The sequence below is a fragment of the Paramormyrops kingsleyae genome, chromosome 17, assembly GCF_048594095.1.
Source record: "Paramormyrops kingsleyae isolate MSU_618 chromosome 17, PKINGS_0.4, whole genome shotgun sequence".
NCBI classification, from domain to species: Eukaryota; Metazoa; Chordata; class Actinopteri; order Osteoglossiformes; family Mormyridae; genus Paramormyrops; species Paramormyrops kingsleyae.
Genome location: NC_132813.1, coordinates 15150287 through 15162732, shown reverse-complemented (window position 1 = coordinate 15162732; position 12446 = coordinate 15150287). Strand labels below are relative to the sequence as shown.

Below are 12446 nucleotides of genomic sequence, written 5' to 3'. Positions count from 1 at the left end.
GATGATATCTCCGCTGGCTTGCTGGCACTGCTGTTGTACCCTTTATGGGCCATGCTGTTGAGGCCGCTCTGTCTTGGTCTGCCTGTGTGTGATCTTCCACTGTGTAGCTCCTCTGTAACGACACCTAAGCTCATCCTGATCCATGTGTCCTTCTGCTAACCGCTTATCCTGGTGAGCGGCGAGTTTCATGTTCATCCGCTCTCTGTCCTGTCCGTGAGTAGAGCCTCCGCAGTTCTAGTGCGGTGGTGTCTTGGGGGGGGGGGGCTTTCTGCTTCCCTGGCTCTCCTGTACATGCAGGTCCATCGGCATGTCGAGGTAGGCCAGAGCCCCATGCTTCTGGTGCAGTCCTGAGTGGAACCACATGTGCGGCGCCGTCGGGACCCAAACGCCGTTCCTCTGCTTGGGGGGCGAACAGCGGAGAAGCAAATTGTTCACTTAATGGAACGGAAGGTCATAGTTTGCTTGTGGGAATTGTGGTTATAGTGCTGCAAGTATAATTTAAAGGTGGGGCGGCGGGTAAGGGGAGCAGAAGCGGATTCCTTCCGCAGGCCTGCCAGCGTGGGGCAGGGCTTCTGAAAAAGGGCCCCAGCCTCCTCATCCCGGTTATCTCACGCGGCATTAAGATGCTGGCCGGTGTATCTCTGACGTCCGTCTCCCGCGTCCCCCTGAGTTTGATGCCAGCATGTTCTGTGACGATTCGCCGGATCACCTCGTTGATGCGGGTGGTACCCATGCAGGCTATGCAGTCCGGTGTCCGTGGTGACGAAGTGGCCCGAGAGCGGTGGCCGTCATTACCCTGCTAATTCAGCGCTGGCGTGCCGCGAGCCGGGACTTCGTCGTAATGGAAGCCTGTGGCTACCGAGCCCAGCCGGCTGCAGTAGGAGCCGGAGCGGCTCTTTGCTTCGTTCCCAGCCAAGAACGATGGCTCTGCTGTGGGCCACTTCCACTGAACCATGTGAGTGGCCGTCACTTCACTTATTATATCAAGGACGTTGCATAGGGGCTCAGCTCTTTCTAAGTAATTATGCGATTAATTAGCCTGCTGGTTAATGACATCGGTCTCTGCGGAGCAGGTGGCTTCTGAACCGCGAACGTTTCGGTTCTTGCTGTTGGACTTGCCGTCCTTCTGGCTTCTTAAACCGGTGCCGTTTCGGTCTGATGGGACGGATCGGCAAGCCTGTGGCTGTCAGATCGCCGTGTCGTCGGGTTCCACCTTCCTGTCGGTTACGGTGAGCGGAGCCTTTGAGTTCTAGCCTGCGCCGCGTTTGTAGTTAATTTGCTTTTATGGACATGGAAAGTTGATTAAGAGACATAGGAGCCCTTTTGAAGCCTGCGTCTGAGCGATTAGGCTATCAGCGCTCCCCAGGAGGCCCCGCGACTTACAGGCTCATGGAAATTGAACGTTCAGAACGATTTTATAATTGATCAGCAGTAAAATTTGATGCCTGTGGATTAATAAAAGACGGAAAAAAAACAGCGCTTGAGAATGAAGCATTTAGTAAGAGTAGCAATGTTTTAGGGAGTGAAAATAGAAGAATAAGTAACTAATTAACATTTCAGCCATCTTTTGCTCTTGGCCATCTTACCTTTAGACACTTGGGTCTAGATGGCTGACATGGGTAACTCAGAAGCCAAGTATGACGTCATCTGGCTAATACCCAATCATACGCCGCCTTTGTGCTGTCACTCGAGGTGATTGGCTACCCAACTCCTGGTGGGTATGCTCCTATAATCGCGTGCAACTTCCCCTGCATGCATCTGGTTTGTATCCGGCCCCTTTCTGCCTTTCGACGCCTCGTCCGCACGGTCTCCCTCTCCAGCTGAACTCCGCGTGGAGCGAGCCTCCACATTGAAACGATAAAGAGCCGTTAAGGGTAAAGCTCTCAGATCACGCGCCACATCATAAATACATGTTTATAGGAGGAAGGCACTGGGGGGCGCCGTCTCCTCCCGCAGATCACACCTGCTAATTAGAACCTGCTTTTCCCAGAGGTCCCCTGACATGGGGTGTTTCCGCGTCGCGGCCTCCTGTGCCGATGGTGGTGGCGTTCAGGCGGCCATTCCAGCAGAGGCTTGTCTGGCGAGCAGTAAACCACGAGGAAATTAGCACGTTAGCGCCTGTTTGCTCAGTAACCAGCCGCTGACCTCGGCAGTGGGGGGGGGGGGGGGGTGGTGGGTCCCATTTTGTAATGCTATCATTTGAGCTAATGGGCTTCAGATCGCCCCTCTGGGTCCGGCTGTCGCTCAGCGCCCTGGGTCCCCCCCGCCGAGTGATGGCGGGCATCTGCACCGGGCTGCCCGGCGGGGTCACAGTGCGGCGACTGTGGGGGGGGGGGGGGGCAGAGCCCCTCCTCGAGACGTTTCTCAGCATGTGGCTCCATGTGGATCTGCGGGGCCTTTGAACTTTAACAGACGGCTTGACCTCTGACAGCCTGGGTGGGCCTTAGTGCGCTCATGTTGTGTTTAATTTTGCTTTGGCTCGGGTGAACATGGAAGCCCAGGACCCATTACACTTTTCCACATTTAATTTTTTATTTTATTTTTTCCCAGCCAGGATTGAAGAATTGAATGTTTTCCACAGTGGTGCCCCATGTTACGCTTACCATCGACGAGCTGATTCGAGCAGCAACGACATTGATTTCCTTGCTGTCTTGTGCATGTGTGTGTGTGTGTGTGTGTGTGTGTGTGTGTGTGTGTGTGCACGTGTGTGTGTGTGTGTGCACGTGTGTATGCATGTGTGTGTGCATGTGCATGTGCGTGTGTGTGTGTGTGTGTGTGCGCGCATGTGTGTTTGTGCGTGTGTGTGTGTGTGTGTGTGCACGTGTGTGTGTGTGTGCACGTGTGTATGCATGTGCACGTGTGTGTGCATGTGCATGTGCGTGTGTGTGTGTGCGTGTGTGTGCGCGCATGTGTGTTTGTGCGTGTGTGTGTGTGTGTGTGTGTGTGCGCATGTGTGTGCGCGTGCGCATGTGTGTGTGTGTGCGCATGTGTGTGTGTGTGTGTGCACGTGTTTGTATGTGTGTGCGTGTGCACGTGTGTGTGCATGTGCGCATGTGCGCGTGTGTGTGTGTGTGTGCGCATGTGCGCGTGTGTGTGTGTGTGCGTGTGTGTGTGTGCGTGCGCGTGTGTGTGTGTGTGCGCATGTGTGTGTGTGTGCGCGCGCATGTGTGTGTGTGTGTGTGTGTGTGTGTGTGCGCGTGTGTGTGTGTGTGTGTGCGCGCGCCTGCCTGTGCTCAGGGGGGTGGGGGCAGCTTGGGAAATGATTTTGACAGCCGTCCTAATTACAGGAGTATCCTGAATGAAGCTCCTGGCCTCGTGCTGCGTTTGAAGAGCACACGAAAGCACTACCTTCTGGATGCTCTGCTTATTTGCGTGACGCTCGGCTGGTCGCTCCAGGAAGGAGCAGCTGTTTGGCGCGGCGGGCCGCATTTTGGCGGATCCCACGTGGGGCTCTTCGGCGCTCCGCCGGAGTCGACTGTGCCGTGGAGCGACCCGGCGGGAACGGGGGGGGGGGGTGTTTCATGGTGTTTTAGAGGATACGTGTGCATATACGTGTGTGTGCATGTGCATATGCGTGTGTGTGCGTGTGCATGTCTGTGTGCTCATAGAAACACATCGCTGCAGGATCTCACCATTCCTCGTCGACACTCCCCTCCCACTCAGGTGTAAGGCTTGCTCTCTCGGAGGTGGGTGCACCAGAACAGGAATGGCGATCGCAAAACCAAGACTGGTGTCAAGCCAGCTGTGACAGTAACGCGACTCACGGTTATACCATGTGAACCTGCTGTGTCGTTACTGGGCCAGGGGAATGGGAGAAGGAAGGGTACTCAGAGTGTAGTCAGAATGTACTCAGTGTCAGAGTGTAATCAGAGTGTACTCAGTGTCAGAGTGTAATCAGAGTGTACTCAGTGTCAGAGTGTAATCAGAGTGTACTCAGTGTCAGAGTGTAATCAGAGTGTACTCAGTGTCAGAGTGTAATCAGAGTGTACTCAGTGTCAGAGTGTAATCAGAGTGTACTCAGTGTCAGAGTGTAATTAGAGTGTACTCAGTGTCAGAGTGTAATTAGAGTGTACTCAGTGTCAGAGTGTAATCAGAGTGTACTCAGTGTCAGAGTGTAATCAGAGTGTACTCAGTGTCAGAGTGTAATCAGAGTGTACTCAGTGTCAGAGTGTAATCAGAGTGTACTCAGTGTCAGAGTGTACTCAGAGTGTACTCAGTGTCAGAGTGTAATTAGAGTGTACTCAGTGTCAGAGTGTAATTAGAGTGTACTCAGTGTCAGAGTGTAATTAGAGTGTACTCAGTGTCAGAGTGTAATCAGAGTGTACTCAGTGTCAGAGTGTAATCAGAGTGTACTCAGTGTCAGAGTGTAATCAGAGTGTACTCAGTGTCAGAGTGTACTCAGGTCAAAGGGTGTTAAGTCTCACAGGGTACTCGGTGTCACAGGGTACTCTGTGTCAGTGGGTACTCAGTGTCAGGCTGAAGTTAGCTGATTTAAACCCATAACTCCCTGGGGTACAGCTGACTCTACAGGAGATGCCTGTTTACATGGTATCATATACTGTATATATTTTTTACTTAGTAATGTTTTAAAAAGAAAACCCAGAGAAAATATATATTTTCAGAATTAATTTCCCTCCCCTTCCCCAGGTCACGCAGCTCATATCAGCAGGGACAGGATTCACTACACACCTGGGGGGGGACAGGCAGGCAGCGGCGACTTTGCCCGCGCAGTGAAATCCAGCCGGACCTCCAGCTCGTCTGCAGCGCGCGTGGTATCGCTCTGCCCCCACTAATGTCCAATTTTCAATAAAAACCTGGCGTTTAGCGGGAATGCAGCATGGCGAGATAAGAGCGACGCCCGGCGCGGACCCACAGCCCTGCGCGTAATTACCCAAACGGCTCCTGGTCCGGGATCAGATCCCGGCACGTGCGGGAGGTCAGGCCAGATAAGCGGCACTGTGCTCCGGCATAGCCGTAATTACTTTATTGATAATTCACTGAGGAAATTGGCTCGGCCAATAGAGGCGGCGGGATTTAATACAGCAGCCAGGGGGGGAAAAAAATGGCTCGTGCCTTTCAAAAAGAAATGAAAATATGTGCGAGCCATGGGAGAAACCTTCCTCAGGAGATAATCACGACAGAAACATGTAAAATAGGGAGTTTGTGCGCAACATGGTGGTGGGGGTGTTTATCTTGGCTTTCTCTGTTAACACATTTACCCTTAAATTAGCTAATAATTCTCCAAGGGGACCAGCTTGGTAATGAAACTGACATTTAGAAGCATTGCCTCAATCTATTAGCTACAGTAAATTTAATTTGCTTCAGAGCTGGAAGTGTGCTCATGTTTAAAGGGAGACCCGTGTGTGCGGTGGGACCCGGCCGCGCGCCTATGCTGTTTTTAATGATTTTTTTTTTCTTAGGAAAAGGTTTAAAGGGATCTGTCCAAACTCTGGGTTTTTGCACAACAAAGCCGTCAGTGTGACCCCTCTGCTTGGGGTGCTGGTGCCTTGCGTGTAAATGGTATGAAAATACGTGGTTTCCGGGAGACTTTCAGCAGGACCTGGCTGCATTTTTTATTTTTAAACATGTGATCCTTCCTCTGTCAGACAGAAAGTTGTGGCCTTTATTCAGACCCAGCCAATCACACTCTCCTCAGCTTGCTGTGTCGTTATGGTAACGCAGGGCGTATCTAATACAGAGTTCTGTTCGCTTAATTGGGGCACATTCAGTACAGCCTGCTTGTCTTACATGCAGCAAAAGTCAGCTCTGATTGGTGGTCCTGACAGGCATCCGGCTCAGTGTTTATTCAGTGTTTGAGGGTTAGGATCCCGCTCTTAGGGGACGCTGAGTACAGGAAGTCACCACAGATCAAACTTTTAAATCAACCCTGAGTCATATATGCATGTACATGGTAATAACATCCTGTGTCATCAATGCTCAGCGCCATGTTTTCCAGAAAACTCTGGAGCTGTGAGCTGGTAGGGGAAGAAGTGAAAAACCATCCATCCATCCATCCATCATTTTCTGCTAAGTTATTTTGTTGTGGGTCTTGGATGATAGTGGACATGCTTGTTTCAACATGGTGACGAATGACAAGCGTTGGCTCTGTAGTTCCGTGTGTCCAAACTGCGCTGTTTCAGCGGGAGTCCCCTTTCCCTCCGTGGGTCTTCCTTCGCTCCCTCTCTCTCGCTCACCCACTCCCCCCCCCCCCGCCACCTCCCAAGCCACCAAACATGACTTATCTGAATCAATAGAGGCGTGAATTAGCGACGAGCTGAACGAGCGGCTCGGCGGGTGACAGCTCTGGGCCGAGCCGCGGGACAAGTGACCGACCACCGGGTCTCGGCCTGCTAAGTGGCCCAGTAAATCACCGGCCAATAGCCCTGGGGATCGATAGCTCTTAGCAGCATCGGTCAGGGTGGGGGGTCTGCTTGGCCCTCATCATGCTTCCGAAGCCTGAGTCGGGGTCGCCGCTGGCCGCTGACGATGGTGTGATAATGAGATGTGAATTACTCACTGTCGCCCCCTGTAGCTGACGAATGTAGGCTGTTCATCCTGAGACTTAGACGGATGGATATTCGCACCCGCGGGTGCGTGTGGGATTTATTTCTCTAGCGAATCCAGCGAGGATGTTGAGATAGTGCTTCTCTTTCCCCGGCCTGCTGTTTTACACCTGACCCTATTTACTGCCCCCTGTAGGTCTCGCTCCCGCCATCGCCGATCGCGCAGCCGCAGCAGCGGCCGCTCCAGCCACAAGCGCAGCCGCAGCCGATCACGAGACCGGGGAGGCCGCCGCAAGACCCGAGACAAGGAGAAGGGGCGTGACCGGGAGCGGGAGCGAGCTCGGGACAGAGACAGAGAGCGGGAGAAGGAGAAGAAGGAGAAGGAGAAGGAGGCGCGCGCGGAGAAGCAGCGGTATGGCGGCCTGACACATGCACAAGCACACATACACATGTTGGTATTCCAGTACTTGTGAGGACCATCCATTCATTTGTATGGGGGGAAAAAAAAAGAAGAAAAAACTCCAAGCGACCCTCTTGCCTTCCCACCAAGCAAAAACTTGTCCAAAAAGTCCAAAGCTTACGGTTGATAAGGTAAAACATTCTTTATTAAATGGATGATGTTGGTAAGCGTGAGAGGGTGCTCCGCATAACCCAGGTGCCTGCACACCCCCAAAAAGAGAAGTACCCCGTTATATACTTTAAAAAGCCCCCCCTTACAAGATCATCTTCAACATGATTGGTCACCATATAACATGTCCAATCTTCAGATTTCCTCTTACGACCTCCAGTCTGGTTTACTACAGTAAGTGCATACGTGATGAACACATGATTGATTGATTGCCTGTTGCTCTGTTGTTTCGTGGTGTTTGTACTGACAGTGGTTATGCAGCTGCAGGTTAAGGGCAGGGATCTCCTCTCCTGTCTGCTCATCTGCTCTTCTCTGTTCTCACCCTAATCCCAATCATGACACCTTGAGCTCCTACCCGGCCCTAACCTTAACTACACGTAACCAAATGAAATACAAGACATTTTTGTTTACAGTCACAGAATTTTATGAAGTAGTTTCCATTTATGAGGACTGAAAAAAACAACTCATAATAGCAGGTTTTTGTCACATTTCGGGGACATTTAGTTCCCACAATATAATATATACCTAAAAAACACAAACACACACACTATTATAGGCAGACCCCACCTCTGCCAGTCCCGGGATAAATTCCTGGCCAGATGGATATTGTGGAAAGGCCTTGGAGACAGATCCTGGGTGGGCCATCCACCCATCCATCCATCCATCCATCCATCCATGTATGTGAATACAGTGTCTTTAAATCAGATTCACGTGCCCCTCTGCTCCCCTTCTCCATCGTGTCCTCGCTGTCCAGACTCCTAACTTGCTCAGGGTCCGTCCCCATGGCTGCTGTAATGTGATCCGGGCCAGCGACTCACCGCTGGAGGTGTAAGTGGCTGTCACCATCACTCGCACTGACTGAAAGCCACCCCCCTGGCTCGTACCCTCATGTGTGGTTGAATCGGGTTTGTGTCACACTGGGTATTGTTTACCTCCCCCCCCCCATAGAATTATGGAGATATTAAGCAAGGGCTTTTGCTGAGTGTTTTCCCGGTCCGGTCAGAGCTAAGCGTGGATATGACGGTGAGTGCAGTGTGACTCTCCTTGTCCCTGTTAAGACTTAATATCCCTGACAGGCTGTGATATTGTTCTGTGGGGGGGGGGGGGGGGCTCAGACACGTGAGACTATGCCAAGTCTGTAATTTCCACTGGCAAATCTGCTTTTCCACTGGCATAGAGGCCGAGCCATACCATGAAGAGAGCTCGCTTCGGTTTTCCACTGCAGGGTCGGCATTTCCGGGTTCGGAGTGTGACAGGGAAGTAAAACCGAAGTAGTTCTTATTTACTGTTTACACGGTGTACATCATGATTTACTGTGTGCTAATTTCCGCTCGCGCTTGATACTAACATAAGAAGGCGATTTTCACAGACGTGCTAGCGGGAATTAGCATTCACTTGTGTAAATTTGCCTGTCGAATCCATCTCTTAGGAGTTATGAGCAATGTATCAATACATGTGATGTGTGATACCGCCAATAATGAATAATGTATAGAATATACGCTTTTTCTTTCGGATAATCCATGGGCAGAACATTGCTATCTTCGCGCGTTTCGACCAATCAGATGGTGGCGACGTAACCGTCTTGGCTTGTTCGCGCTTTCAGGGCCGCGTTAGCTTGGGCTCGGGTACGGCTCGGGTAGATATGGCACATGATTTCCAATGGAAAGCCGCCCCGGATGTGGCAGGGCAGCCTGGCTCCCCCGGACCAGCAGCCGCTTAGCTGTCCGTTGGCGATTTTTAGTTACACGCTGGTTTTTAAAGGCTTCGCCGTTTCGCTTGCTTTTTGCCATCCGGTCCTTAGGGATAATTTAAATGTATTTTTTTCTGCACATCAGTATAATTAGCTGGATTAGGGCTGCAGGCGCCCGGCTGGGAGGTAATTACACTGTGTCCACGGGCCAGGCAGCGCACACCCCCCCCCCCCCCCACAGCCGCCGTGTTCCCAACGCTGGGTCAAGGCCGTCGTCATTAGTGCGGTCATTGCCCCCCCGGCCCTGCTTACTGCCTCACTGATGCGTGAAAACTGTTTTATATAGGGGGGCGAAATGTGTATATGTTTGTTTGGAGCGGTGGGGGGGGGGTGCTTTATTTCAGTGTATTCCTGTATGAATCTTTATTTGACTAATGAACTGGATGTGCTGGTCTTTGGGAGGGCGATTTATAGTGGGACGTTCAGGTGATGAATTAGTCTCATTTAAACAGTGGGGGGGGATGGGGCTCAGGGCTTCCTATGCCGATTGGACAGTAAGGTAGGCAGACACACACACACTCGTGCACACACACACATAGACGTGCATGCAGACCTATTCTCATATCTTTGTGGGGATCGTCCATTAATTTTTTGGGCAAAACCCTGATCCCAACAATCACAGCCTGAACCCCTACCCAGCACTAGCCTTAACCACAAGTAACCAAACAAAATACAAGACTTTTGGCATTTTCAGTTTTTTGATTACAGTCACAGATTTTTAGAAAATTTTATTTCCATGAAAAGGAGGTCCCCACACTCACATTGTCAAAGTAACAGGTTTTTATCACATTGTGGGAACATTTGGTCCCCACAATGTAATGTATACCTGAACCACACACACACACGCGTGCGCACATTAGATATCTATATCTTTATGAAGACTCTCCATTCATTGACAGGTTCTTATAAATTGAGTTTCCCCTTGTGGGAACCAATAGAATGTCCCCACAAAGTAAAAATAACAGACTATCACCACATTGTAAGGACAGTGTAGTACACACACACACACACACACACACTCACACACACACACACACACACACACACACACACACACACACACACACACACACTCTCACACACACACACTCACACACACACACACACTCACACGCACACACACACACACACTCTCACACACACACACACACACACACACACACTCACACACACACACATACCCTAGACTCTGCCCCACTATCTCAGTTATACTACAGAGATCAGTAGGCCAGCGGCTGTCCTGAGCAATTAGCATTTATCGCTAATGGCATTAGCGCTGCCGTTAATGCTGACTAGCCGATGAATAACGCGGCTCAGAATCTGAAAAACAAACCGGTAATTAGGGTGAGAGCTGCGAGCGATCCGGCCACGGCGATGAGAACCGGAGTAAGGATGCGGTTACGGCGCGCCGGAGCGGAGCGGGCTGGGAGTCAAGCGCATCACACCTGCAGCACGGTGACAGCTGGATCAAAGTCGTCGCGGAAACGCTCCAGGGGGCTGTTTGGTGCTGTCACTCGCCTCTGCCCCCCACGCCTCTCGTTTAGTTCCAATTTTCCCTCCTTTGGAACAAATGTGTTCATGGCCTGTTTGAGGCTGAGCCGAAGCGGAGTAGCTCTGTATTCCTCTTTTCTTGCAGCCCGTCGCACGCCCCCCGACACCCCCCCTCTCTCGGTCCCCGCATCCGGGGAGCCCGTATGCTAATTGCCCCCCCCCCACGCACACACACCAAGCTGCGTATTAGCATACAGGTTGCTGGGTGTGGCAGCCCGGTGCCCCTGCCTCACGCCTTTAAACTGTCTGTAAGGATCAAACGCCTCCCCTCTCCTGTCGCTGCTTCCTGACACGGCAGCGGGGAGCGGGGGGGAGTGGGATGGGGGGGGGTTGTGCGGTGTTGTTTTCATTAAACATTTATCACGCTGCTCACATGACAGCGAGTAACTTTTCTGCTCTGGCCGCATGTTTTCATGCAAAATTCATCGCAGGCGGTGAGGGGATCCTGTTGCCTTTTACCGGTGGCAAAGGCTAAACGTGTGACGGCCAGTCAGACACGGGCCGGGGGCGAAGGGGAGGGGGGTGTCGGGTGGGAAAGCAGCTGGCGGAGAGCGAGGGTTCCTCCTCAGCTGACTACGGGTGGGGGGCACTTTATCTTGTGATCCAGTCTCATTTGATGCAGCTAACAAACTGACCGGTGTGTTTGTGGGGCGGGGGAGCTACAGCGAGCAGACAAGCCCCTGGCCTGCCGCTGTTAACGTCTGGGCTTGGTGGAGACTCCTGCCCCAGTGGAGCAGAGGCGTGTCCCAGTGCTGCCCCCGTGCTGTTCCTCCTAGGATTGCAGGTCATTATTTGTTGGTTTGTGGTAGGCGGTGCTGTGATGAGCCCCTTTCCCACAATGTGTGGGCAGTCGGAAGAAACGCGCTTCCTTCCCAAGCTGGACGTGTTTGTACACACATGCAGAAAAACACGGCTTTCCCTGCAAGCGCGCATGTGGAGCGCACTGGCTCTCATACGCTCCCCGGCTGTGTGCTGCCCGCCTCATGGAAAGCCGCTGATATTCCTTGACGCTGTGCTGCCATTGATTACTCTGGCCTGCCTGTTGTGTCAAGCAGCCTTTGATCATGTTGGCCGCGTTTCAGGCTTTATTTGTATCTCACCCATGGAAAAGTCATTCTCGGTGAAAAACAATGACACCCCCTTCACTCCTTCGGCCTTTTGCTGGCTGCCGATCGCTTTAAACCCCGCCTGCCGATTCGGTGTGAAGGCTTCGCAGAGATGCGCCATTCTGTCTACCCTGATGTTTCCATGGCGGTGGAAATGGGGTAATTCAGGGTGCCGTGATGCCGTTGCCTCCAACGGTGGGGGGGGGAGGGGGGCTGGCTGGCTGGCTCTTGTCACATTGGGTTGTGCTCATGACAGAAAGATAAAACTGGTAACAGGGTAGATGTTTCCCCTTTAACATCTTTTTTAACATCCCCTTTAACGTCCTGTCAGAGCTAATGGTTCACGGCAGCCCCGCCCCTCTAACATCCCCTTTAACGTCCTGTCTGAGTTAATGGCTCACAGCACACATCCCCTTTAACATGCTATCTGAGATAATGGCTCGCTGTGCTCCCTCCCCTTTAACATCTATAAGCTCATTAAGAGCAGTATTACAGTAGAAGCGGTATAGGCGATATGGAAATGGTCACTGGCCGCCAGCTGTTTGTGTGAATGTGCGCCCGGCGCCTGTGAGCTCTGAGGATCTGTGTGCACAGGACTCCAGGCCCTGTCTGGGGCAGGGAACTTCAAACGCCGCCCCCCCCCCCGCCCATCTCCCCAGCTCACACCAGCCGGAGCTGCTCCCTGGCCAGGAATCAAATCAATGATGTTTAAGTATGCGTGGTAACGTGGCGGCCCGGAGCCATGCGGGCACAATGGCGGGCGCGACGGCATTACCCGTGTGGGGCCCGGGACGGGGGGGGCAGGGGCCGGGGGGGGGCGACTTCGGGAGCAGGCCCCAGTAGAGCTGCTTCCTTCAGTGTCCCCGGGCGGCCGCGCGCAGCCCCAGCCTGATACCGCGCGGGTGAGC

General features: G+C 52.5%; 1 protein-coding gene across 1 annotated transcript in view; it reads left to right on the top strand.

Moving 5' to 3' along the window:
* The window catches only part of rsrc1 (arginine/serine-rich coiled-coil 1), an 87181-nt gene that overhangs the window by 9627 nt on the left and 65108 nt on the right, over nucleotides 1-12446 (top strand). The window contains exon 4 of the mRNA XM_023818162.2: nucleotides 6700-6915. Coding sequence (XP_023673930.2) covers nucleotides 6700-6915 — 216 coding nt within the window. The remainder of the gene's footprint in view (nucleotides 1-6699; nucleotides 6916-12446) is intronic.